Source organism: Syngnathus acus, chromosome 8 (assembly GCF_901709675.1).
Source record: "Syngnathus acus chromosome 8, fSynAcu1.2, whole genome shotgun sequence".
Lineage (NCBI taxonomy): Eukaryota > Metazoa > Chordata > Actinopteri > Syngnathiformes > Syngnathidae > Syngnathus > Syngnathus acus.
This window is the reverse complement of record NC_051093.1, coordinates 1,329,765-1,352,187: the sequence shown is the minus strand read 5'-3', so window position 1 is coordinate 1,352,187 and position 22,423 is coordinate 1,329,765. Positions and strand designations below refer to the sequence as shown.

The window sequence follows — 22,423 nt, the reverse complement described above, 5'->3', positions numbered from 1 at the left end:
GGGATTGGAGCGAGACAGGCCTTTCATGTCATTTGAATTCTGTCATCATGGTAGCCGGACCAGAACTCGGACCCCCCCCCCCCCCCCTCCTCCTCCTCCTCCTCCTTTGAGAACTTCAAATGAAGTGTCAAAAACCCCAGGCAGAAGGGAGATCACAACACGCTGATTATCAACAGGAAGTGGCTCCATTATGAGCTTAAAGATAGGAGCCGGTGCTCTCTGGTTACAGGCCCCCTCCCAATCCGCACATTCCGGCCGGCTTTAGGGAGAACGTCCGGAGGGAGGCCATCCGGGGTGTCCCGCAAGTTGCGGAAAGCCGGCACTTGACAGTCGTCCACTTGTGACTTTGCTCGTTGCCGTTCCAAGTGCCGGGAGGTCTCATGGAGGGCCAGAACAGTTTGGCCACGTCGCATGTCAGAGCCTTGTCTGGATCTGAACGCTGGAGCAGGTCGCTTGACAAACAGCTAGTGCCCCCCACTGCGATGAAAATTTGATCCCGAATGATGTCCTGTTGTATTTTCCCAGTTCTTTATTTTAATGACTATTATGAACGCAGCTCACCAAGATGTGACTGTGTGTATAGTAGCGGCCCCTGAGGGAGCAGCACGATGCCACAAAAGAAGCCACAAAAATGTGGCAAAACGCAGTTGCATTTCTTTACATTCTCTTGAATGATTTCATTACTGTACATTATTCCGGTCATTTTTAGACTGTATTCTACTTAGTATGCACTTGATGTGTGTGTGTGGTGGGGGGGCTTTACATTCCTTAGTTGATTTAGTGGGCATTAAGATGGGGAGGAATGCGTCAAAGCTGTGTGGCGCTCCTGAAAAGCGTAGGGGAGGAGCCCCACGACCCTCGGACAGCTCGGCCCCATGGATGACACTTTGCTTAGATTGAGGGGGGGGGGGGGGCACCCGTACAGAATGAGGTCAATGATGCAAATGTCAGAATGAGACTCGTGAGCAAGCAAGGAAGGAAGGAAGGTATTGGCTACACTGAAAACAAATGACACCGCAATCTGGGGAGATTTGATCTTTATTTTCTCAAGATTTTTTGATTGTTGAAAGAAACAGATACATTTTACAACATTGCATCAGTGTCAATATTAGTTGCAATTCTTCCTTTGAACATGGTTTCCAGCAAAGGTGTGTTGTAAAACTGCTGCGTTCACTCTACGGGTACGCTAGCAAAATGGTGGAAAAGCTTTCAGCCAAAAAGAACGATAACAAGCTTTTCAAAAATCCTGAGACGATCTCTGCGTGCATTTACAGTGGGTATCAAAAGTCTACACACTCCAGTTCAAATGTCAGGCTTTTATGGTACAAAAATAATCAGACCATACTTTTTTCCAAACTTTTTCTACCATTCATCACTCGACTAAGCTTCACACACTCGACAGGCAGGCATCTGCTTCAAACAAAAACTTGAACGGCTGAACTTTATCTGGTATTGATTAGAGGCACTTCACATGGCGGCAGGTTTGTGCTGACTCCCATTTAACGTGACTTGCAATGGGATCGGTTCATTGTGAGGAAAGCCATATGCTCAGTTTGAGTGACTTTGCCCAATGCGACAATGGAACAGTCACGGTTCCGTTGTTACTCTTTTGAGTCGTCGTTGTGTACTTGGCAGCAGTTGCTTGACTACCGACCGGAAAAAAAAAGAAACCGATAAATGCTGCCAAGTAACTACGGTCAGTTAAAAAACAGAACAGTAACCAAGTAGTAGAGTGCAACTCATCCTAATAGTAACAATACATTGGCTGTTGTGTGCTGAGTCCCATTTCACATGAGTTTGAACGTGATTGGATCATTCTGAACACGGCGACACACTTGTGGAAACCCGCTTTTCCCTCCACACACCATTTTCCCAAATATATCTGTTTGTTGTTGTTTTTTTTCAAGTTATGTCACATTATTTGTATTTTTTTTTAAAAAAATGATTCATGTTGGTATTTTTGATGACTTTAATGACAAAAAAAGCATGTATTTGAACAGAGCTGTGTAGACTTTTCCATATCCGTTGATCTGCGTTTTATATTGAATGTTTTTTTTCCAAGGATATTTCTGCTATTCACATGCAAATCAAATCGTCAGACAATAACAGCTCAGTTAAATAATCACGTTATCATGACCGCCACCTCAAAGTAGAAACCAAAAACCAATTCAGAACGACAGTCAAAGGGGCAAGCAACAAAATGTGAACTCACGTAAGCCGGTCGCGCATAGACATTTTCCCCATCTTGCACAATGACCCCATTTCATATACGTCAGAAGTGCCAAATGGAGACACGTGCATCACACAGAGCCGCCCCCACACTGCACAAGATGCAATGCAAACTTTTTTTGGGGGGGGGGGGGGGGGGGGCATGACACACACCCTTAAAACTTTTGGGTCACAACAACCCAATTTGGGTTAAAAATTGGACCGAACGATTGTTTGTTTTGCATTGAACATCCCATTTCCTGCACAATTGTTTTCTCTGCTCAAATTTTCGGTCCAGTTTTTAAGCGAGCCATTTTAAAGGTGCATGACAGCAAGCACGTGAGCAACAAAAAAGAGAGAGAGAAAAAGCACAAGAAACAAGCACCCTGTCATTGGACACGTAGAAGCCAGCTTGTGGGCCCCTGGCGAGTGGCCCCTCTGTGAATTTTTGGATAGGCGTCAGACAGTGAGTGAGATGAAGCTGTTGTATCTCTGGATGTTTCTTTTGAGGATCTCGGAGCAGGGACCCAGCACGCGCTCGAAGCGAGGCCGGTCCAGCTTGACGCACTTGAGGGGGCCGCGGGCCACCACCGTAGCCGCCCGGGGGCGATTCAGCAGCAGCGCGATCTCACCTGAAGGCCACGAAGGACTTTTATGACACACGTCGACCTCGTTCCATTTCTTGCAATGACATGACTATCCTCAATAGTTCCATTTTTTGTTGGAGAGATGACAAGAATACTTTTGCAACATTCCGTTCTTGTTTCAAGTACGGCTCTTTTTCTTCCTAATTGTAAGTTGCCTCATAACACAAGGACTTTATTTTCCCCAATGACACCCATTGGTATTGCCGTCCGACGTTAAGCGAGCCCCTTCTCGGCCCAGCTTCGCAACTCGTCATTTTTCCATTCTAGCTTTCATTTATTGCTTGAACTCTCTTTGTTTTTTAAGGGCAGATTTTAGCGACAGCAGCTGCGGTTGAGCTCTTTAAGAAAAATTGGACTTGGATGAATGATGATCAAATATGTGTTTGGGCTTTGCGGTCCCGGATGGATCCAGAGCAACTCACCAAAGTAGTCGGAGGGTCCGAGTCGTCCGACCTCCACATACTCCTCGTTGTCGGATCTGCGCTGCAGAACGGAGGCGATTCCCTGGACATGGGACGGACAAGCCGAAGAAAAAGTCGGGAAGGGGTGGAAGAAAGAGGAGGGGGTGGGGGGTGGACGGGAGGTAACAGAAGGAGTTACTGAATGGAGCTGAACATCATCAGGAGGATTAAGCAGAGGAGAAATTCCTTTGCTTCACAAGACACAGGTGCACAGGATTTGGCTCTGGCTTTTTCCCCCGTATGGAACGGACACCTGTTCTGTGGGAGGCAACCCAGATATTCCAAGCAAGGAGGACAATTTGGACGGCCTTTGCTTGATTCTCTCCAGAGCGTCATAAAGAGAAGCATCCAAACGGGATGACTCGCACGCACAACATGGAAACCGCGGCAGCGGCCAAGACCCGCGTAGCCACACAACTTTGTGCGCAGACAGCAAAATAGTGAAACGTTTTCCAGGAAATGAGTTTTCCACGGCCAGCCTAGCCCGCAGCTGTTGTTTGGCCCAACGCTTTACTAACACAACATTGGCCAGCACACGCTCTCACTCGACCGATTTGCTCACATCGTAGCTCAAATGTTAGCATGGAAAAATCTCTGAAAAGCAAACCTGGCGGTTCTGTTACGCTCCCACTATCGCTAATCCCTCTGCTGAGCAGGCTCGTGATGCTCTATGTGAAGATGATGAAGCTTAATGAGGAGGCAAAACGTGCCTGCTTCCCACGGAGAGCAAATGGGGCTTCGACTCGGTCACAAAGAGAAGTGGTGCACGTCGAGTCACCTTTGACTCGTCTCAGGACAAACACAAATGACACGCAATCCCATCATCAAATTACTTTTTCGACAATTGACTGGTCCAAAGTGTCATTTCCACAAAGGTCGAGCCATCGTGATCATCTGAGCGTGACATCAAAGCACCTGGCTGCTAAAGCAGCCAACTCCACGCTCTCATTCTCCGACAGTCACTCAAACGGCAAGGCGGGCCCCACAATCTCAATGTCGCAGATACTACAGTGGGACAAACAGAACACTGCCACCTCACTTGCACAATATCGTGGCACACTTTTGATTGATCAATTTGGATTTGTGAATGGACTATTCTGTACAATAGAGGCAAGAAGTTAAATTGGTCACTATTGTGGCACAACTAGGATCCAAAAGAAACGTGTTTCCCTCCCATTGGAGATAATGCAAGCCGCATTGACAGTGTATTGCAGGTCACAAATCCAAACCCGTTGATTTGGTGTCAGTCCCGTAGATCCAAAAGGCGTGCGCACATATAAACACGGGGGGGGGGGGCTTGCTAGGGGCCCCAAGCGCAAACAAAGGAGGACCCTTAGCGCACTTGAAAACATTCTCCCGCTGCCTCCGTGGCTCAGCCTGTCTTCCATTGGATGCCAAGTGGCTCCAAAAGCCAAGACGACAAGGGCGCCGAGCGGCTGGAGCGGCTGGAGGGAGACAGCGTGCACTCGTTGCCTCGTTTCAGCAGTGAGACTGGGCAAGATGCATGCGAATAAATCACGAATAGATCACTGCATGGGCATCTGGCACCTGCTATGTAAATCCTTGGAGGAGGAGAGGGCGAATCTCAACCGATTCAGCTCAAGCAGACTTGATGAAAAGAAAGTATTTGGTGCAGGAGCCATCTTGCGAGTTGAATCAATCTCTCTTGCCGCTGGCTTGGACTACTGAGCCACCCCCCCCCCCCCCCCTATCTCTCCCTCCCTCCCTCCCTCCCTCCCTCTCCCGTGTCCGAGGCCAAGTCTCCTGACCCCGTGTGAATTCTAGCGCAGTCCGGCCGGCTTTGGGAAAGTCGGCCTGGGCCGCATCCAAGGCAAGCGCGTCAGCTTAGGGGCGAAAAATGGACAGCAGGAAGGGATCAAACATCATGTGATGGGCTGGAAATATTCATGAGCAAGAACAGAGAAGGGAAACGGCAGATCCCAAGCACACACATGCAATGGTCAAATGATGCTCATTCCATTTCAAGCGCGAGTCAAGTCAAAAGCTTTCTTGACTCTGACACGTTTTGTTGCGCCATCACTAGTCTCAAGACGCTATCCCAATGAATGTGAACAAAGTAGCAAATTCCAGCTATTTTGATCCATTTCAGGGGGCAGCCATTTTGCCTTGCACTGGACTGAAAATGACCACAGTGCCGGGAGGGCTCAGCTCAGGCAGAAGCTCAGGCAGAAGCTCACACGTTTCCCACCTTTGCTCATGTGACGTTGGCAACCCACGACTGCCGTGATGCCATTTTCAGTCCACGGCATGTGGCGGGACAAAACAAAATGGCCGCCACCCCCAGATGGATCAACATGGACGGATTTTGGGTTAGGGTTACTACTCCAATCTATCTTTGAGTTTTTTTTTTTTCAGTGACTAGCTCAGGGCAGGTTACGCAGAAACAAGCGACCAACAAGATTTGTGACCGACAACTGGGTAACTGGTTCGGCGTTACGCCTTTGATGCTCATCACTGAAGTTAAGACTTAAAAGCTATTTTTGTTGGTTTCTGACAGTACAAACGCTTAACACTGGACAAAGTTTTGATTTGTGTGGGAAGGCATTTATTTGTATTTGCAAGTTTTGAGTTTGTGGGATTCTCTTACACTTGGAGGACAAAGTGGAATGTTCCGCTTGCCTCCAACAACTTGGCCTATTCCTATAATCCATCCCCCGGCATTTTTGCCTTTCTCCTCCATGCGGACTGATGACTCATGCGTTGCTAACTGTTTTATCAGTGTCCCAAATGGATTCATTGCTTTATTCACACATGCACGCACACACAAATGGCTTCCAAAAGTTGTGTACACTTTTATGAGGCTTCCATAATTTGGTGAGAAAATATGAGGGCAATATTTGTGGTGCGGTTTATAAGTACTTGGGCACGGGGGTTTTTGTAATGTTAGGCTAACTCATCCGATTCATTATGAAAGATGGTTAGCCGAGTGGAATGTTGGGAGTAGTGTCAGGTGAAGAAAGAAGGGGAATATGTAGTGCAGCCATACATCACTCAGCACTTTAGATGAAGCCCTCTTTCTGTGGCTCGGTCGCACCTTGCCGCCGCCACAAACAGCAGCCCGGCACTCACAAAGAGGGGCTCGGAACCGGACAGACAATGTGAGATGGGCCGCTTGGGGGGAGAGAAAAGGGCAATTTGCATCTGCTGCCGTCCTACGCGGGCCTTTTTGACTTGAGTAGTGCGTGTGTATGTGGAGTTAATCAAGAGTGTGTTCAGATGACAGGCTAGGTATGGAGCGCTGCACACTCCAGGGGCCCCAGCTCGACAGGGTGAGGACGGGCTCCACATACTGACGAGGGCTGCCGAGAAAAGACGGGCAAACGGTGCTAATTGCTAAGCTAACCAAAGAGTTGCACGTAATTGTGAACCCTTGCAGTGAAACGTTTGAGCAATCTAGTACGCTCAAGTTGAGCATCTAGAATGCTTTACGATAAAGTATCATTGCTCTCTTTTCCTTGAAATGGCTACTAAACAGGTTTAAAAGAGGATGGCAATGACGTTGCGGCATCAATCAGTGGGGAGGAGTGGCCTTCAAAGTATAATTCTATCGTATCATGTCAGTAACGTCTGTTTTGATTCTAACCTTTGAGGCCCGTGACGAGAGCATTGCCCCCATATTACCTCTGTGATGATGAAGAAGTCATCGCCGGGCTCTCCTTGCACCACGATCTTCTCTCCATCCTCAAACTGGACCGGCTCCAGGGCATCCGCCACAGTCAGACGCTCCCATTTATCCAAAGACTCTGTCATCGGAAAACAAATTGGGAGCAACTATAACAATGATATGGTGCTCAATCGCAGAGGTGTGCCATTAAAAGGTTTTCCAGCATTTAGGAAATGCTTTTGCCCCTTGGATAGGATAGGATAGGATAGGATCGGATGCCTTTCTTGTCATTGCACAACAGGTGTACAACAAAATTGGGAGCACTGCTCAGTTGGTGCGTAGTAGGGTGTAAACCAAAAGTGGGATAGCATAAATAAATCGGTATGGATAAGGAAGACAGTATAGAACGGAAACTTGATCCACTGGTGCAGGATTGGAATCATCGGACAGGTGAGTGGCCTTGCACCCACTTTGATATATATACTGGATCTAAAGATTCTATTATTATTTCAACACTTTGATTGTTGCCTTTTCGCAGCAATTTCCGAGTGGAATGTGTGGAGAAAAGGCGTTGGCATTCAATTCAAAGGTGCCAAAGTGGAGCAGGAGCTCTTGGTGCCACTCTTGGTGTGTGGAGCTGTGAAATCTTAAGTAAGGGGAGATGGGAGGGCGCTGTCCAGGTGTCCGAGCAGGGCCGGCCGCCCCGGACTGATGGGTGTCTGGCATCTGTCAAGCTTACCGGCGGTCCCAACAGCCAAGCAGCGACGCACGCATGAGCGGACATTACACGCTGGGGCGCGCCCGGCCCGGCCCGACGGGCGGGTCTGCATGCGGCGCCAAGCACATCGAGGGCCCGCACCCAATTTGTTGGCTGTCGGGCGGAATCAAAGACAAGCAAAAACGCCAGGGCCGCCTCCCTCCCTCCCACCATTGACGGCGGCGGAAAGCCGCAGAAGGATTGATGAAGAGGGGTAAAGCACTTTAGCGAGGGAGAGACGGGCCCGGGCAGGCAGAAGAAGAAAGGGAGCGGGATCTCGCCGAGGCGCCTTCTGAGACTTGCTCGGAGTGTACGTGTTTATTCAGCCAGCTCGTAAGTGTGTACAGGGGCCATGGCCTGGACGCCACGCGAGGGGGGGGGGGTTCCGACTGCCGTACCCAAGGGAATCCACTGCTGCTAATTCAAAGCAAAATGCTCTGCCTAATTGCCACGAGGACAAGGGAGGAGGAAATGTTTTGGGTGAAAGCAACCCAGGTTCTACTGCTGGGGAACGGAAAAAGTTATTTGTTTTGTTAGGTTGGATGCTTCTATCGTCCGTCCACGAGCACGGGCTTTCCAAAGATGGCCGGGAATAGAAGGAAGTCTGCTCTGGAAACGGTGAACAAGTCACAGTTGCAGTATTTTTCCAATATCAAGTCATAATCTGGAGAGGGGGGGTCGTACTTGAACAGGTGATTTTCAAAACACCACCAATATTGTGCCCTTATTCTGGGAAAACATGACGGCAGTGATTTCTTGACAAAACTATGCCTTTAGTCTCTGAATCGGCTCCTTCGTTTGTCTTCCAAATGATTCGCGCATTGCTTTGAAATGTGTGTGCGATTGCACTTTGCACTCAAGTACGAAGACAGACAAACGCCTGGTGGCGCAAGGCTAGGCAGACTTACCGAGTATAGAGACCTTGCTGAGGAACTCTTCGTACATCTTTCGCTTCCTTAGAGTGCTGCCCTGTCAAAACAAGGCGGGAGTGAGATGGCCTCATCCACCGACATTGAAAGCAATGCTTTTCTACGCTTGTTGACATTTGAGGCAGCGCCAAATGACAGGGAGTCCTTCTTTCATTCACAACAGAATATTTATTTTCCCACACCGCCCATAGAGCTTGCTTGAAATGGCTTCTTCACGTCTCGCTTGTCATTAAGTTTGACCATATATGGTTGGAGTCACGTGTTGAGGTGCGTTCATATCGGAGTGAAGGGTGTTTGATCCGTGCGCTTCGCGTATGTGTGTGTGCGTGTGTGTGTGTGAGTACGCGCGGCCCTTCCCACCCACCAAGAAGGGGATTTCCCTGTGCTGACAAGTCTCGGCCCAAACAATAGCTTATCATCACAATAATCCAACGCCAATGAGCATCCTAATTCTTCATACATAAATGTCCCTTCTGGATGGTAACAATTCTCCTAGGGGGGAAAAGCCAAAGCCTCGTTATTTGCGAGTCATGTGAAATATTCTTTTGCTGCAATATTGGCGTCACGGACACACCGATGCAATTGTTTCCAACCTTGAATAGTTGTCATTAGAGGGCACATGATGTGCATTGATTTTCACACGGATGCATTGGCAGAATACCAAGTGCTTTGAAAATAACAGAGCAATCATTAACTAAATATCTAATTCCTCTCGACTGTCGCGAAAGGCAGAGCAAGGGAACAGGCGAGTTCTCAGAGGACAAAAAACGAGCGAGGCGGGCTAATGTGTGCCCGACGTGAGGCAGGGCAGGCCCATGCATGCCAACCGCAAAACGTCACTCAGCATAAATCATTACAAAGTGAGTGACACACATGCTTGATGCGAGCGTTTGAAGGAAGGCGGTGGAATTCCAGTGGAGAAAGGTGTCGACACCAAAGGGAGTCACGTCAGCCATAATGAGACTGCGAGCGAGGGCTGAGGCAATCGACCCAATTTTGCAGTCATCATGAAAATGTACTGAAACATTTTTAGAAATGGCCATATACAAGTCTCACACAAGTCCATTCAAAAGTAAGCCTTGCATTTCTTTCCATTTTTTTCATTGGACTCACATGATTTTGGCAACTGCGTGTCTAATGAGTGGTTGCAGGACATTCAATTCCTTGTCCATGAGTTATGCACGGTGCATTGATCTCGCCCTCTGTCATCTCGCTGCTTCTCACTTTATCGGCTCAGATCATGAGCAACAATTGTGATGAAATTGCAAAATTCCACCAAATTGGGATCTATTCACTTTTTTATTAGACATCCACTTTTCCTTTGATTTTTTATATTATGTATTCTATGTGCCCTCTCTGCATCCATTGCAGCCTGGTCATCATGGAAGGGGGATCCTCCCATCTATGGTCCGTTCTCAAGGTTTCTCATTTTTCCCGATAGGGTTTTTTTTTTGAGTTTTTGCTTGCCCTCCTGGGATTTTAAGATCAGGGGATGTTTGCGAATAATTGTCAATTTTTTGTATATATGAAGCCCTTTGAGACTTGTTTGTGATTTAGGGCTATATAAATAAACTTGACTCGACTTGACTATTCGAGACCTTTTGTAATTTAAGGCTAACGGGCCAGCCGGAAACAAAGACACAAGTGTAGAAAGCGTATAACACTGGCTGCCTCACGTCCAGGTGGCAAAAAGTGAAGTCATGACAGCTGCGTTAAGTTTTCCACCTCATTTGTGCTCAATCCGGCAAGTGTCGGAGAGGTAATGACGTTAAGTAAACCTTTCGGAGTTGGTGAGCACCGCCGTATGAAGTCCGCGCCTTTCGCTTGAATTGGCTGACCTTCATCAATAAGAATAAACACACGGGGCGGGGCGCCTCTGTTGCGTTGTCTCCGAGGAGCGGCAAAACAATTGACACATTTCCGACCAGCGGAAAAATCAACATGCATCGAGCAGAGGAGTGGCGAGTTACCATGAGGATGCGCCGGTAGCTGTCCCGGTCTATCCCCCACAGTTTAAGGTCGGTCTTGGCCTTCACCGTGGCGGCTCGGGGAGTGCCGTAAATCAGGGCCAGTTCGCCAAAACTGCCGCCCTCTCCGATGTTGGTCACCCATTCCCCGTTCACGTACACCTGTTGAGAGACCAGCAGCAGGCAAGGCAGATGTTCAAACGGCAAAGGCGCAAGACCTTCTTATTGGTCTCCTGCCGGACTCGACATCAACAAGAATCGTGACTTTGCGACGAATCAAATCAGCTTCAATCGCTTGAATCGCTTGAATCAAGAGTTGTTTTGCCGTTTGACTTTGGCATGCATGTGTGGGACCAACAAGGTTGTCTCCGCAAACTAGTGGGAAAAACCTCAAAGAACTGCAGCATGCCAACCATGCTTCTACTTACGTCCACTTCGCCCTGGTCAATCACGTAAAAGTTGTCTCCTTCGTCGCCTGGAAGAGAGAAGTAAAAACACAAGCGTGACTTCCACAATCTGCCTTCAAACTTGACTCGCCACGTAGACCTTCATGCAGGGGGTCCTCTGTCTACCACGTCGCTACCTTGCGCTAACACACTACGTAAGAGCAATTGATATCTGTATGAAATGTTTGACATCCACGCCTTCAAAAATGATCTGCATCGTTCTAAACACAAGGTGCACTTCAAATATTTCAATTTTCTCTAAAAATGTGTGGAAATGGACCCGTTTAGTGACAATGTGCCCCGTCATTGGGCCGAAAAGTAGGCAATAGTAAAGTCCAAAATATTTGTCAGTGACCACTTGATTCAGACGACGACACAGTGTGGCAACTCTGCTGTACTACTGGAGCAAAAATTAGACAGTTAGCACAGACACTTCAGGAAGTCTTCCCTTGTTTGAACGTAACTGAAGGCTCGCTCGCCAAGTCGAAATCGTGTGAAGCAGCCTGGGAGCTTGAAGCTGTCCAGTGCCCGCGAGCCAAGACATGAGCTATGACATGGGCTGCGCGTACGGCGCATAGCTCAGCCGATGGAGTGTGTACAATAATGGGGCCGGGCTGTCTGGAACGGAGGGGCCCGCAAACTGGACCGAACTCCTCATTTCCAAATTAGGACTGCACCTTGCCTCGGAGGTGCCGGAGTTCCGGGAGTGACTGACTGACTGGGTGTTTAGTACACAGAGCTTTGCTTTCATGATCATGAACACTTGCCAGCTGCTTGAGAGAGAGAGCGAGAATCCGCCGCTCCAAATGGGAGGCTTCATGACGCATTAGCTGCATTCTATGACTCTTCTATGCTCTCTCTTGCAGGGCCTCCACTGTCTTTGGATTCATTCTCCCTGTCTCGGACTCCCCGTGTGATTGCTGTTGATTCGTGTTTGGATTCGCCAGGCCCCGCCTCTTTTTTTCTTTCCGCGCCATCCAGTCAGAACATTGTCTCGCCTCTGTAATCAGTCAGCGTCTATTCGGTTGCCCTGCCTGCTCATTGTTCTGTCTTGTTGTGTGTCGGTCACGGTTCTTCGAGAACATGTTCCTTCTGTGCATTTTGGTTCACGGCAATGTTGTTGCTCACAGACACTAAAACTGTGCTACAATGACACAATGTGTATCAATTGCGGCCTCCAATACATACCTTGCTGGATGACGGTTTCCCCAGCGATGTGCGTGACGGGGAACATGGCGTCGAATATGTCACTGAATGGGAAAGAGAGTGCAGTCAGTATCGTTTGTTCGACTGCACAGCAGAATGAGGGCGACGAGCAAAGAGCCGTCATCACTGTGTTCACTGTGCCTGCCATCTGAGGCCAGCGACTATCATGACGCTGGGACGGCCAGCCCAGAAAACCGCTCATGAGCCCGGGTTGCTATAATGCGTGAAGCCCCTGCAGATTAAAGTTCCAATCCTGGGATGTGTCGGGGCACGAGGAGGCTCAGGGTGCTTCCTCTCCTCCAGGCCAAATTCATCAAGCTCATCAGCCGCGGCTTGGATGCAAAAGCAAAACGGAGGCATCTGAGCTCGACAGACTGCGGAGCCGAAGCACAGCCTTCTCCAAATGAGCTGCCATTCGGCTGACGTAAGGTCTCCCTCCCAACAGTGTTGAGCGGGCGACGAGTTCTGCGCTGTCTGTGCTCGCTGACTGGAAAGCTCCTTTCATTACACTCGGGCCTTTGTAGAACACCAACACGGATGCATCCAGAAGAGCGGCTCGGTGAAAAGAAAAGTGATATTGCTATTCTAAATATATGCGACTCCGTATGGCCAGCTCGGTGGTGTTTGTGTTGCCGACAAGAAATATTTGACGCTGGTGCGAATGCAGAATCAAAGAGAATTACGTTTGCTCTTTGGCTTTGGTGATCGTGTATACAAACAGGACGCTGTCAAAAAAAACACGGGAGCAAAGTGAGCAGCCTTCTATGGCGCACAAAACATTTGCTCAGAGTCGATGTAGCTCAAAGTCTGCGGCTTCATGGCATGCATTTGAAAAAAGGCAAAACAAATGAGACGTAGGATCGGTTGTAGAAAAGAGAAAGCAATTCACATCTTGTAAAGCAATGCGGTTGTGCCATACAAAAGAAGCGCAAGCAAAGTGGAGATCATCAGACAAGTCACATGCTGTTGTCGCTGGAACTCATCACGCTAACATAGACCAAGCCGACGGCATGTGTACAACAGGCGGCTGCCGGCCAAGTCCCGCCTTTCGGGAGGGCGCTCCGCGTGCGAGCGGTCGCCTCGGTCGCTCAAGGCGTCTTGTCCTGGTGAATGGCTGTCACTGCACGGCAAGACACTGCATTCGCGCATGAGCCGAACTGCGCACTCTTGTTCCTGCTTTACTGTTCTGTGAGCTGAGATGGACGAGTCACTCTGTTGTGAAACCAAAAGAAAATGTGGATACCAAACGCCGTAAAGGGTACGCAGGGGGACAAAAGTTTCCATTCGTCCTACTGATAGGAGCAAATGACGGCGGGCGCATTCTGCACTCGGTACAGGGTGCCGGGGGAGGTGGTGACGGTGGCGACGGTGGCAGCGCCTCACTCGGGCCGGCAGCTCTCCTGTGGAGCGTGACCCCATCGCCATTGTGGCTTTGTCCTGCCGCCATAATGGCGGGGGGAAGCAAAGAAAGAGAAAAGCGCGGGGAAAGGGGGGGGGGGGGGGGGGGGGGGTGCCGGCCACTCCACGAAGCACGTTAAAAAAAGCTCCCAGGAGGAACGGCCGGCGAGGACGACAAATGCAAAGCGCACGCAAATAAAAAGCCGCTCCAGTGTTGGAGGTGGCAAACCGCCAGCTCAGAAAAACATCCTCCGCTCTCCCTGGCACGCGGACAGACAAAGTAACTCCTCCAAAACGGTGGCGCCAGCTGACAAGGACTCAGAGAGAATCATCTGAGACGCGAAACGAGGCACCATTGGCGCGGCGGGCCTACCGTGCGACTTTTGGGAACGCGGGAGGAAAACCATGCCGAGAACATGGGAAGGCTGCAAGAAACAGCGGCACGCACGCTGAGAGGCCCATTTGCTCGTTAGATGAGAACTAACACGTGTTTTGCTCCAGAGAAACACCTAGACGAGCATCGGAGCCCCAAGTGAACGGCTTGGGCCTGTTGTGGCTCACTCTTGTTTTGATGCCCGAACGGCGTGCATGGCCAATGCAGCCGCTGTACTTTTGCTGCTGCGACTTTTCCGTCGCTTGATGATTTATTGACTGTTGTTACGGCACGGGTACACATTGAGTGCGCGGACCCGAGATGTTCCCTGTCTGTCAGCGGGCACTGGTGGAGAAGGAGCAGAGGTTAGGCTTTAGGGGTGAGAGGTCAACGCACGGCTCACTTCATCAGCTCAGCTTGTTAATTAGGGGATTTAAGTGGACGGGATGACGAAAGGCCCGAGCTTTGAGAATTCCTTTCTCTGCTACTGAAACAGTTGAAATCTCGCTTGTCACGTGGAATACAGTAAACAAAATTGTTTCTGAACTGTCAGTTACTTAGCACTCGAAAGAAACCATTTGCAAACATTTTGGAAAAAGAATCCATGGTTTGTTGCGCCCACATCGAAATCTCTTTTCACCGGCGGGACATGACAAAAGCGGCTGCGAAGAGCGCCATGACAAGGGTCCATGTTGACTAGAAGGGCAACCTGCTGGCCCTCAACAATCCCCACAAGATCTTGTGTTGGACGTCGGCAGCAAACGGACACGCTTTCATGGAGTATGCGGCGACGTCTTTCCCAGAAGTCCACAGGTGTACATTTAAAGCGGAAACTCAACAACCTTGAAGAAGAAAGAATATCTTCGCTCTTTCTCCCCTGCTTCAACTTGAGGTGAGCAGTAAATCTTGATTGATATGTCTAACAGTTACAACGTAAGCAGAAAGCATTATTTATTTATGATGGCCGCTAATACTAAATTTATTTGCTGATTAGCAAGCGTTAGTTAAGGTGCCATTTCCTGCCTCTCCAAGTCAGGACTTGTGTCAAGACTCAAGAAGCTAAAAGTTCATTCTGCCTCGGTTTTTGAACATGTAAAAATAAACCATTGTCCCGACGATGTATGTTCGAGAGAGTACAGTCATGTATGTATGTATTACCGTATTTTCCGCCCTAAAAGGCGCACCTAAAAACCTAAAATTTTCTCAAAAGCCGACAGTGCGCCTTATAGACCAGTGCGCCTTATATATGGATCAATTGATGAATTTGTTGATCCATACTGGTTGTACACAGTGCTCTGCCAAAATGTTTCAGTACGTTTTAGTACGACTAGTAAATTACAAGGTCGCATCGCTTCCCAACATTACGGTAACTGTAGTCAGGGGGCGTCACCGAATAGCTGTTGTACCCGCGAGGCTATTTCATTTAAAAATAGGCTGCTCTGTCAATGTTTCGAGTAAATCTACGGATCGATATGGAAGGGAAACATAGGTAAGTAGTACCAATGCGTTAGATCGAACTTTAGTCAGTTCCGATCATTTTATAGGAGATCGTTTGAGAAACGCGATTGTTTACACTTTGCTGAGGCTCATGGGAGATTGCGAGCTGAGGCTCGTGGGACTTTGCGGATGGCTAATGCTATGACGATAGCTGCTATACGTACCAGGCTATTTCATGTGAAAATAGGCTGCTCTGTTAATGTTTCGAGTAAATCTACGGATCGATATGGAAGGGAAACATAGGTAAGTAGTACCAATGCGTTAGATCGAACTTTAGTCAGTTCCGATCATTTTATAGGAGATCGTTTGAGAAACGCGATTGTTTACACTTTGCTGAGGCTCATGGGAGATTGCGAGCTGAGGCTCGTGGGACTATGCGGATGGCTAATGCTATGACGATAGCTGCTATACGTACCAGGCTATTTCATGTCAAAATAGGCTGCTCTGTTAATGTTTCGAGTTAATCTACGGATCGATATGGAAGGGAAACATAGGTAAGTAGTACCAATGCGTTAGATCGAACTTTAGTCAGTTCCGATCATTTTATAGGAGATCGTTTGAGAAACGCGATTGTTTACACTTTGCTGAGGCTCATGGGAGATTGCGAGCTGAGGCTCGTGGGACTATGCGGATGGCTAATGCTATGACGATAGCTGCTATACGTACCAGGCTATTTCGTGTCAAAATAGGCTGCTCTGTTAAAGTTTCGAGTAAATCTACGGATCGATATGGAAGGGAAACATAGGTAAGTAGTACCAATGCGTTAGATTGAACTTTAGTCAGTTCTGATCATTTTATAGGAGATCGTTTGAGAAACGCGATTGTTTACAGAGGGCTCGTTGGTTATTGGCTAGTGGATGCATACCGCAACCCTAGTCAACCTCACTTTGTTGCAGTATAGCTTCTATTTGATGCGCCTTATAATCCGGTGCGCCTTATATATGGACAAAGTTTTAAAATGGGCCGTTCATTGAAGGTGCGCCTTATAACCCGGTGCGCCTTTTAGGGCGGAAAATACGGTATGTTCTGTTATGTATTATTTGTTTGCTCGTATGGCAAGCAAATGTATTGCTGGTTGTCATTTGTAGTTATCAACTGCTCCTTTTTTTTCCTTTTCATGAATAAAAAACACGCTGACTTGGGAACACTGGACCAAGTGACTGAAGCTGCTGCCCCCGCGATCCGAGTTTGGGTAAGCAGTGGAAAATGAAAAAAGGAAAATCCATCTTCTTCCACTTATCCAGGGTTGGGTCGCGGGGGCAGCAGCTTTACGAGGGACTCCCAGACTTCCCTCTCCCCAGCCACTTCATCCAGCTCATCCCGGGGGATCCCAAGGCGTTCCCCGGCCAGCTGAGAGACATAGTCTCTCCAGCGCGTCCTGGATCGTCCCCGGGGTCTCCTACATACGGGACATGCCCAGAACACCTCCCCAGGGAGGCGTCCAGGAGGCATCCTGATGAGATGCCAGAGCCACCTCATCTGACTCCTCTCAACGTGAACACAAAAGAAAAAAAGATAAAAAAGGAAAATAACACTAAATAAATATACACTTGCAAAATAAAACTAAAATATCATGTGTCTATGTGTTGCAGATTGGAGTCAGTGTGCAGACCTTCCTTGAGGGACAGACATTCCTTCTGTGTTGGGAGCAGAACGTTTGTCATTGTTGACCCATCCATCCATCCATTTTCTGTACCGCTTAGTCCCCACGGGGGTCGCGGGCGTGCTGGAGCCTATCCCAGCCGTCATCGGGCAGTAGGCGGGGGACACCCTGAACCGGTTGCCAGCCAATCGCAGGGCACACAGAGACAAACAACCATACGCACTCGCACTCACACCTAGGGACAATTTGGAGTGCTCAATCGGCCTACCAAGCATGTTTTTGGGTTGTGGGAGGAAACCGGAGCGCCCGGAGAAAACCCACGCGGGCCCGGGGAGAACATGCAAACTCCACACAGGGAGGGCCGGAGGTGGAATCGAACCCGCACCCTCCTAACTGTGAGGCGGACGTGCTACCCAGTGCGCCACCGAGCCGCCTCATTGTTGACCCATTGATGGGATGTATTATTGTCAAGTCAATGCATTGTTGTGCAGGGAAAATGTTAAATACCGTAATTTTCGGACTATAAGTCGCGGTTTTTTTTCATAGTTTGGGTGGGGGGGCGACTTATACTCAGGAGCGACTTATATACATATATATGGGTTTTTTTCACTTTTTTGGGCATTTTATGGCTGGTGCGACTTATACTCCGGTGCGACTTATAGTCCGAAAATTACGGTACATTATTTTACTCACCACAAATGTGTTTGTTTTTTTAATAGAATGTATATTGTAGAGCAGTGGTGCCCAATCCGTTGATCGTGATCTAGCGGTCGATCTCGAAGGAAGTGTGGGTAGATCGCATGACTTTAAAAAGTAGGGGATCCATCGCCACTATGGCATTTGTCTTTTGATTGACATACAGTGTAGCCAATCTGACATCTGAACTTTTGACACTTTACGCATGCTCGTTAATCCGCGCGAACTTGTTTGTTTACCTTGCTGTGTAGCGAGCCTCCGATTTATTTAAATTAAACACAACAAAGGGTATAAAATGTTCAGGGATCGTGAGCAGTTCTGGAAATTACTAACAGAGGGGAAATACCCAAATGTGCTACCACCCTGACTGCATTATCCGGTTCCACCTATTCGTGCAAATCAGCCTTTTCCTATATGACGATTACTACGTCCAAATACCGTTCTACCATGACTGATGATCATCTGGATTCTGGAAGTATGCTTGAAACTGGCCATCAGAAACTACTGTCCGGACTATTCTGCCTTGGCTGACGCCATTCAGTGCAAGTCATCAGAGTAAGGTAAGGGCAAACAATGTACAATGTGATTTGTATTGTACAATGTGGGTTCATGCAGTTACGCAAGACACACCACTATATATTGTAGATGACTTTCAAATTCAATTAAAAAAATACTTTATTTATCCTAAAAGGGAAAAAGGAAAGAAAGATTACACAATATTAAATAGTAATGATAATAACTTAATGATAATATAGAAGAATTAAATTTATGTTTTGCATTTTTATTGTAGGTAGATCATTTTGACTTGGTCATCTTATAAGTGGCTCACAAGCTGAAAAGGTGTGGGCACCCCTGTTGTAGAGTGTGTGGGAAAGAATTGGGAGTTTAAATTGACTGACTCTGCAGTCATTTTTGCCTCTTTACATGAGTTAAATATTTAGCAACTCGTTTTGAGTGTTAAATATAACACTAAATGGTGTAATAATTTAACACTACACACTAATGTAGTATAAAATCAGCACTGACCAGTTGTTGACCAGTGTTAAATTTCAACTACCACCAGAGTTGTTTTAACTTCCACTTAAATAACACTTAAAAGTGTTGTTTTAATTATATTTAGTGTGGACCAATATAGACAATTTTGAATTGTTAAAATTCAACTCCATAGGTGTTGAAATAACTGCTGATTTTGCTGTGCAGCTGATCAAAGACTGTAATAATTGCGCTTTGGCTTTCGCGTCGGCCTTTTCCTCTCGTAACTGATTATCCCCGTAAGTGAAACTCATTTCCCTTCCGGCTGCGAGTCTTGCTTGCCAGCCACCTTTAGATAGTTTTTTTTTCCAGCACCCCCTTCCTTTCCTGAGGGGGGGGGTAAACGAAAACAGCATAGCAGGAAAGCTGATTAAAACAGGAGCAATAAAGGCAGGTCATCCAACTGTGAAGAACGGTGTCCATGCAGTGCCGCTTAACAGATTGCCATCACGACCAACAACACAACACCCCCTGAACCACATCTGTGCGTGTCTAATCGGCGACCACCACACTTGTAAGGCAGGAAACAGTGGCACACAGTGGCCACACACTGCTCACAAGGTGCAACATCTTCCGTTTGAAACACTGCTGAACACCAATGAAGTATGTACCTTCTCTCATTGTCATCCAGATGAGCAAAGAGAACATTCTTGGAGATGGCCTTTGCCAAGGCGGTCATTGTTTTGTAGTCCTTTGGGATCACCTGTTAAGGCAAACATGAGAACAACACTATGAAGAAAATGTTCAAGATGCAGTTTTTTTCAGAAGAAATATAGGCAAAGTCATGTTGCCCCTCAAAAATGGGATGAGGCTTGTGAAGTTTGACAGTTTGCGTTGAAGGTGGGCATTTAGATTGGCACCAAAATGGCCGCTCAAGCGCCAAATGCAGAGCGCCATTTTTTCTCGCCCGCTTTGCAGGCTCACCTTGCGCACGTAGCTGACCGCATCCTCTTCGGTGTAGACCTCAGCGCTCACCCCTCCGCGGCGGCGGCGGGCCTTGACGACAGGGTTGGGCGGCGGCGGAGAAACCTCGTCGTCGTGCGAGTCCGACTGGCTGTTAGATTTCTGCCGCGCCATCACCTGCTTGCATTCTTCCTGGAAAAAGACAACAGTAGACGGCGTCACGGTGAGGAAGGGAGGGAGGGAGGTAGGGTGCAAGACATGTGGGGCAGGGCAAACAGGAAGCTCGCTCACGGTTGTCAAGTAATATTCGATGATGGACATTCCCGATCAGGACATTCAACCCTTTGTACGTAGATTTTTGTTTCGAGCAAAGGGCCCGGCGATCGGCGATTGGGAGGAGCCCCCGCTTACGGCTCCTTCGAGAGGGACTAGGATGACTCTTTTGATCTGTGTTCACAAGACCGACTGCACCTTTGCCCAGCGCAACGCCTGGACACAGTCATCTTTGTGTGCTGACCGCATAGTAGGACAAGTCAGCTATCTCCGTGCTTGGGACCCGAGTGGAGAAAACCAGCTGATTTGAACAAGTTCACCGCGTGTGCTTGAGGGATCGTTCACATGCTTTGTTCAGCTAGAGAGAAAACCATGAGCAAAAATGGAAGAAAGGCACTTTTGGGGTAAAGTCATGTGACAAGGCCACAAGCTATTTGGACACACGTCTTGCGTGATCGCAGTCATCTCATGATGCACTCACGGGCAAAAGATAAAGTGGAGCATTTCAGAAAGCATTTCAAACAACAAAGGGTCTTTGGTGATGAGGGAAAGCCCTCAATGGCGTCTCCCCCGGAAGGAGCGCATTCAAAAGAACACCGTGACCCTTGACATTGCCAGCCGCACCTTGTATCGTTATCAGGAAACTCTACATCTCAGAATATTTTCTTACCTATCATTGTGTCATTGAAGATTGATTCATGAGCTTTACTTTGGCTACAATTGGAGGCAGGCAAATATGATTAACCTGCGACCTTCGGATGATGTTTGAATCAAATGAGCACACCTGAGATTGCTTAATCATTTGTCCAAAATAACACCCAGGTGTGCGGACTGAGCAATAGTATCGGTTTTTGAACAAAACGGGATGTTTGCCAAAGTGTGACTTGGGAGGTTTGCGCCCGAAGTCAGCTATTTGTGTACCATTTGTACCATGTCCCAACAAATGCTAATTTGTACGGGAAAGAATGATTTATTTCTTTGCTAAATCCCGAGCCCATACGTGTCGACCGATCTCGAAATGGCGCAATCGCGTCAAGTGAGCAAAGCGAGCAATAGCATGATGAGGGGGCGGTACACGCGCGCAACTCGCACTGATGGTCAAACGACAGCAATGGGAGTGACACATGGCCTGACATTGCGAGACACGCGACGCTTTCTTCCCCGTTCGGTCACCAACCTTCTCCAGCTTTTCAAAATGCTCCCGCAGGAACTTCATGGGCCGCTCGGGCTTAGCGATGCACAGGTTCACAATGCACTCTTTGAGGATCTGCTGGATGTTGTGCTTCTGCACAAAAATTTCGCAGCCCTTCAAACTCTCGTCTTCGTCCAGAGTGGAGGAGGAGGAGGTGGCCATCTTAACTTTTATCTCTGTGGTAGAAAACAGGGTGGACCGTGAGAGGAGGGGAGGGGAAAGAAAGCTAGCCGAATGGAAACAGCCGGGGGATACGACACAACTGCCAAGCTGGAGTGGACACCAAAATAGAATTTGCCCCCTTTTCTGGTGTTTTCAACGAAAGCTATTCAATAGCCCCTCCGTTTAGCAAAGCTGCACTTAAAAGCAATCAATGGATGTGCTGAAGCCCAGTAGTCTTCTATTTCTCTACATTATGTCTTTTGAGCCTGCGTCGCTAGTTGCTGTGTGCCCCAAGTCTTATGCTGTGTGTTTCTTTATTTTATGCACTGCATGCACGACTAATGGAAATGAGCTTTCTGCTAACGTTGCTGCACATGATACTGGTTCATGTATGTGCAGAAGCTTAATCATAAATTTCAAAATAAATACTAAATTGCGTGGCACGGTGTAGCAGCATGCTAAGCCAGGGCAGGTGAATGCTCACGCGAGGATCAGAAGAAAGAAATCACACATACGTAGTCCAATTCTGCATAATGACGCAGGCTGATGTTGCTGCAAATGACTGCGGGCTAGCGCTACCCCCAACCAAAAAAATAAAACAAAAAAGAGGCTGAGCCTTTCGTTCTACGTGCGTGTATGCGCGCGCGCACACACACACATACACGCACACACACAATGCGCACAGTGACGTACGTCACCACTCGCTGCATGTTCCTACCGCTAAATCCAGGGGAAGGATACTCGAATGATAAAAGGCGGGTCGGGCGGCTGGCGGGGTACCACTGCTGCTGTTCGAGCTCGGATGCTCGGATGCTGCTGCTGCTGCCGCCGCCGCCGCCGCCGCTGCTGATGCTGCTGCCGGTTCTCCTCCTTCTGATGCGCTCTGCGTCAATGCCGATGACGTCAACCCTAACGTCTCTGTCGCAAGGGCGATCTCGAGCCTCTCGGCCTGTTTAAAGGGAACGTCCCACGTTCCCTTAATTAGAACAGTGGGTTCTCACTTTTTAGAGGAAGTACCACGTGAAAAATACTTAGTAAAATAGAAGAT

The 22,423-nt window shown here is 48.2% G+C and overlaps 1 protein-coding gene across 1 annotated transcript; it reads right to left on the bottom strand.

The window, feature by feature from the left end:
• Window positions 1–1,020: 1,020 nt before the first annotated feature.
• On the bottom strand, window positions 1,021–22,256 carry prkar1b (protein kinase, cAMP-dependent, regulatory, type I, beta). The gene is made up of 11 exons (XM_037257262.1): window positions 22,094–22,256; window positions 21,199–21,389; window positions 19,770–19,940; window positions 19,457–19,548; window positions 12,229–12,290; window positions 11,023–11,069; window positions 10,598–10,756; window positions 8,607–8,667; window positions 6,959–7,080; window positions 3,278–3,359; window positions 1,021–2,840 (listed from the first exon to the last, which is right to left on the bottom strand). Exons 2-11 carry the CDS (start codon window positions 21,373–21,375, stop codon window positions 2,668–2,670), a joined length of 1,146 nt encoding a protein of 381 aa, XP_037113157.1. The 5' UTR covers window positions 21,376–21,389; window positions 22,094–22,256; the 3' UTR covers window positions 1,021–2,667.
• Between the last annotated feature and the right edge of the window lie 167 nt (window positions 22,257–22,423).

Excerpts from the sequence above, each read along its gene's own strand:
- prkar1b (XM_037257262.1), bottom strand. The coding sequence starts at position 21,375 with ATGGCCACCTCCTCCTCCTCCACTCTGGACGAAGACGAGAGTTTGAAG. Across the intron at positions 7,081-8,606 it reads CAGCAAGGTCTCTATACTCG|AGTCTTTGGATAAATGGGAG; the intron begins GTAAGTCTGCCT and ends TTCCGATGACAG. Across the intron at positions 2,841-3,277 it reads CGGACCCTCCGACTACTTTG|GTGAGATCGCGCTGCTGCTG; the intron begins GTGAGTTGCTCT and ends CGTGGCCTTCAG.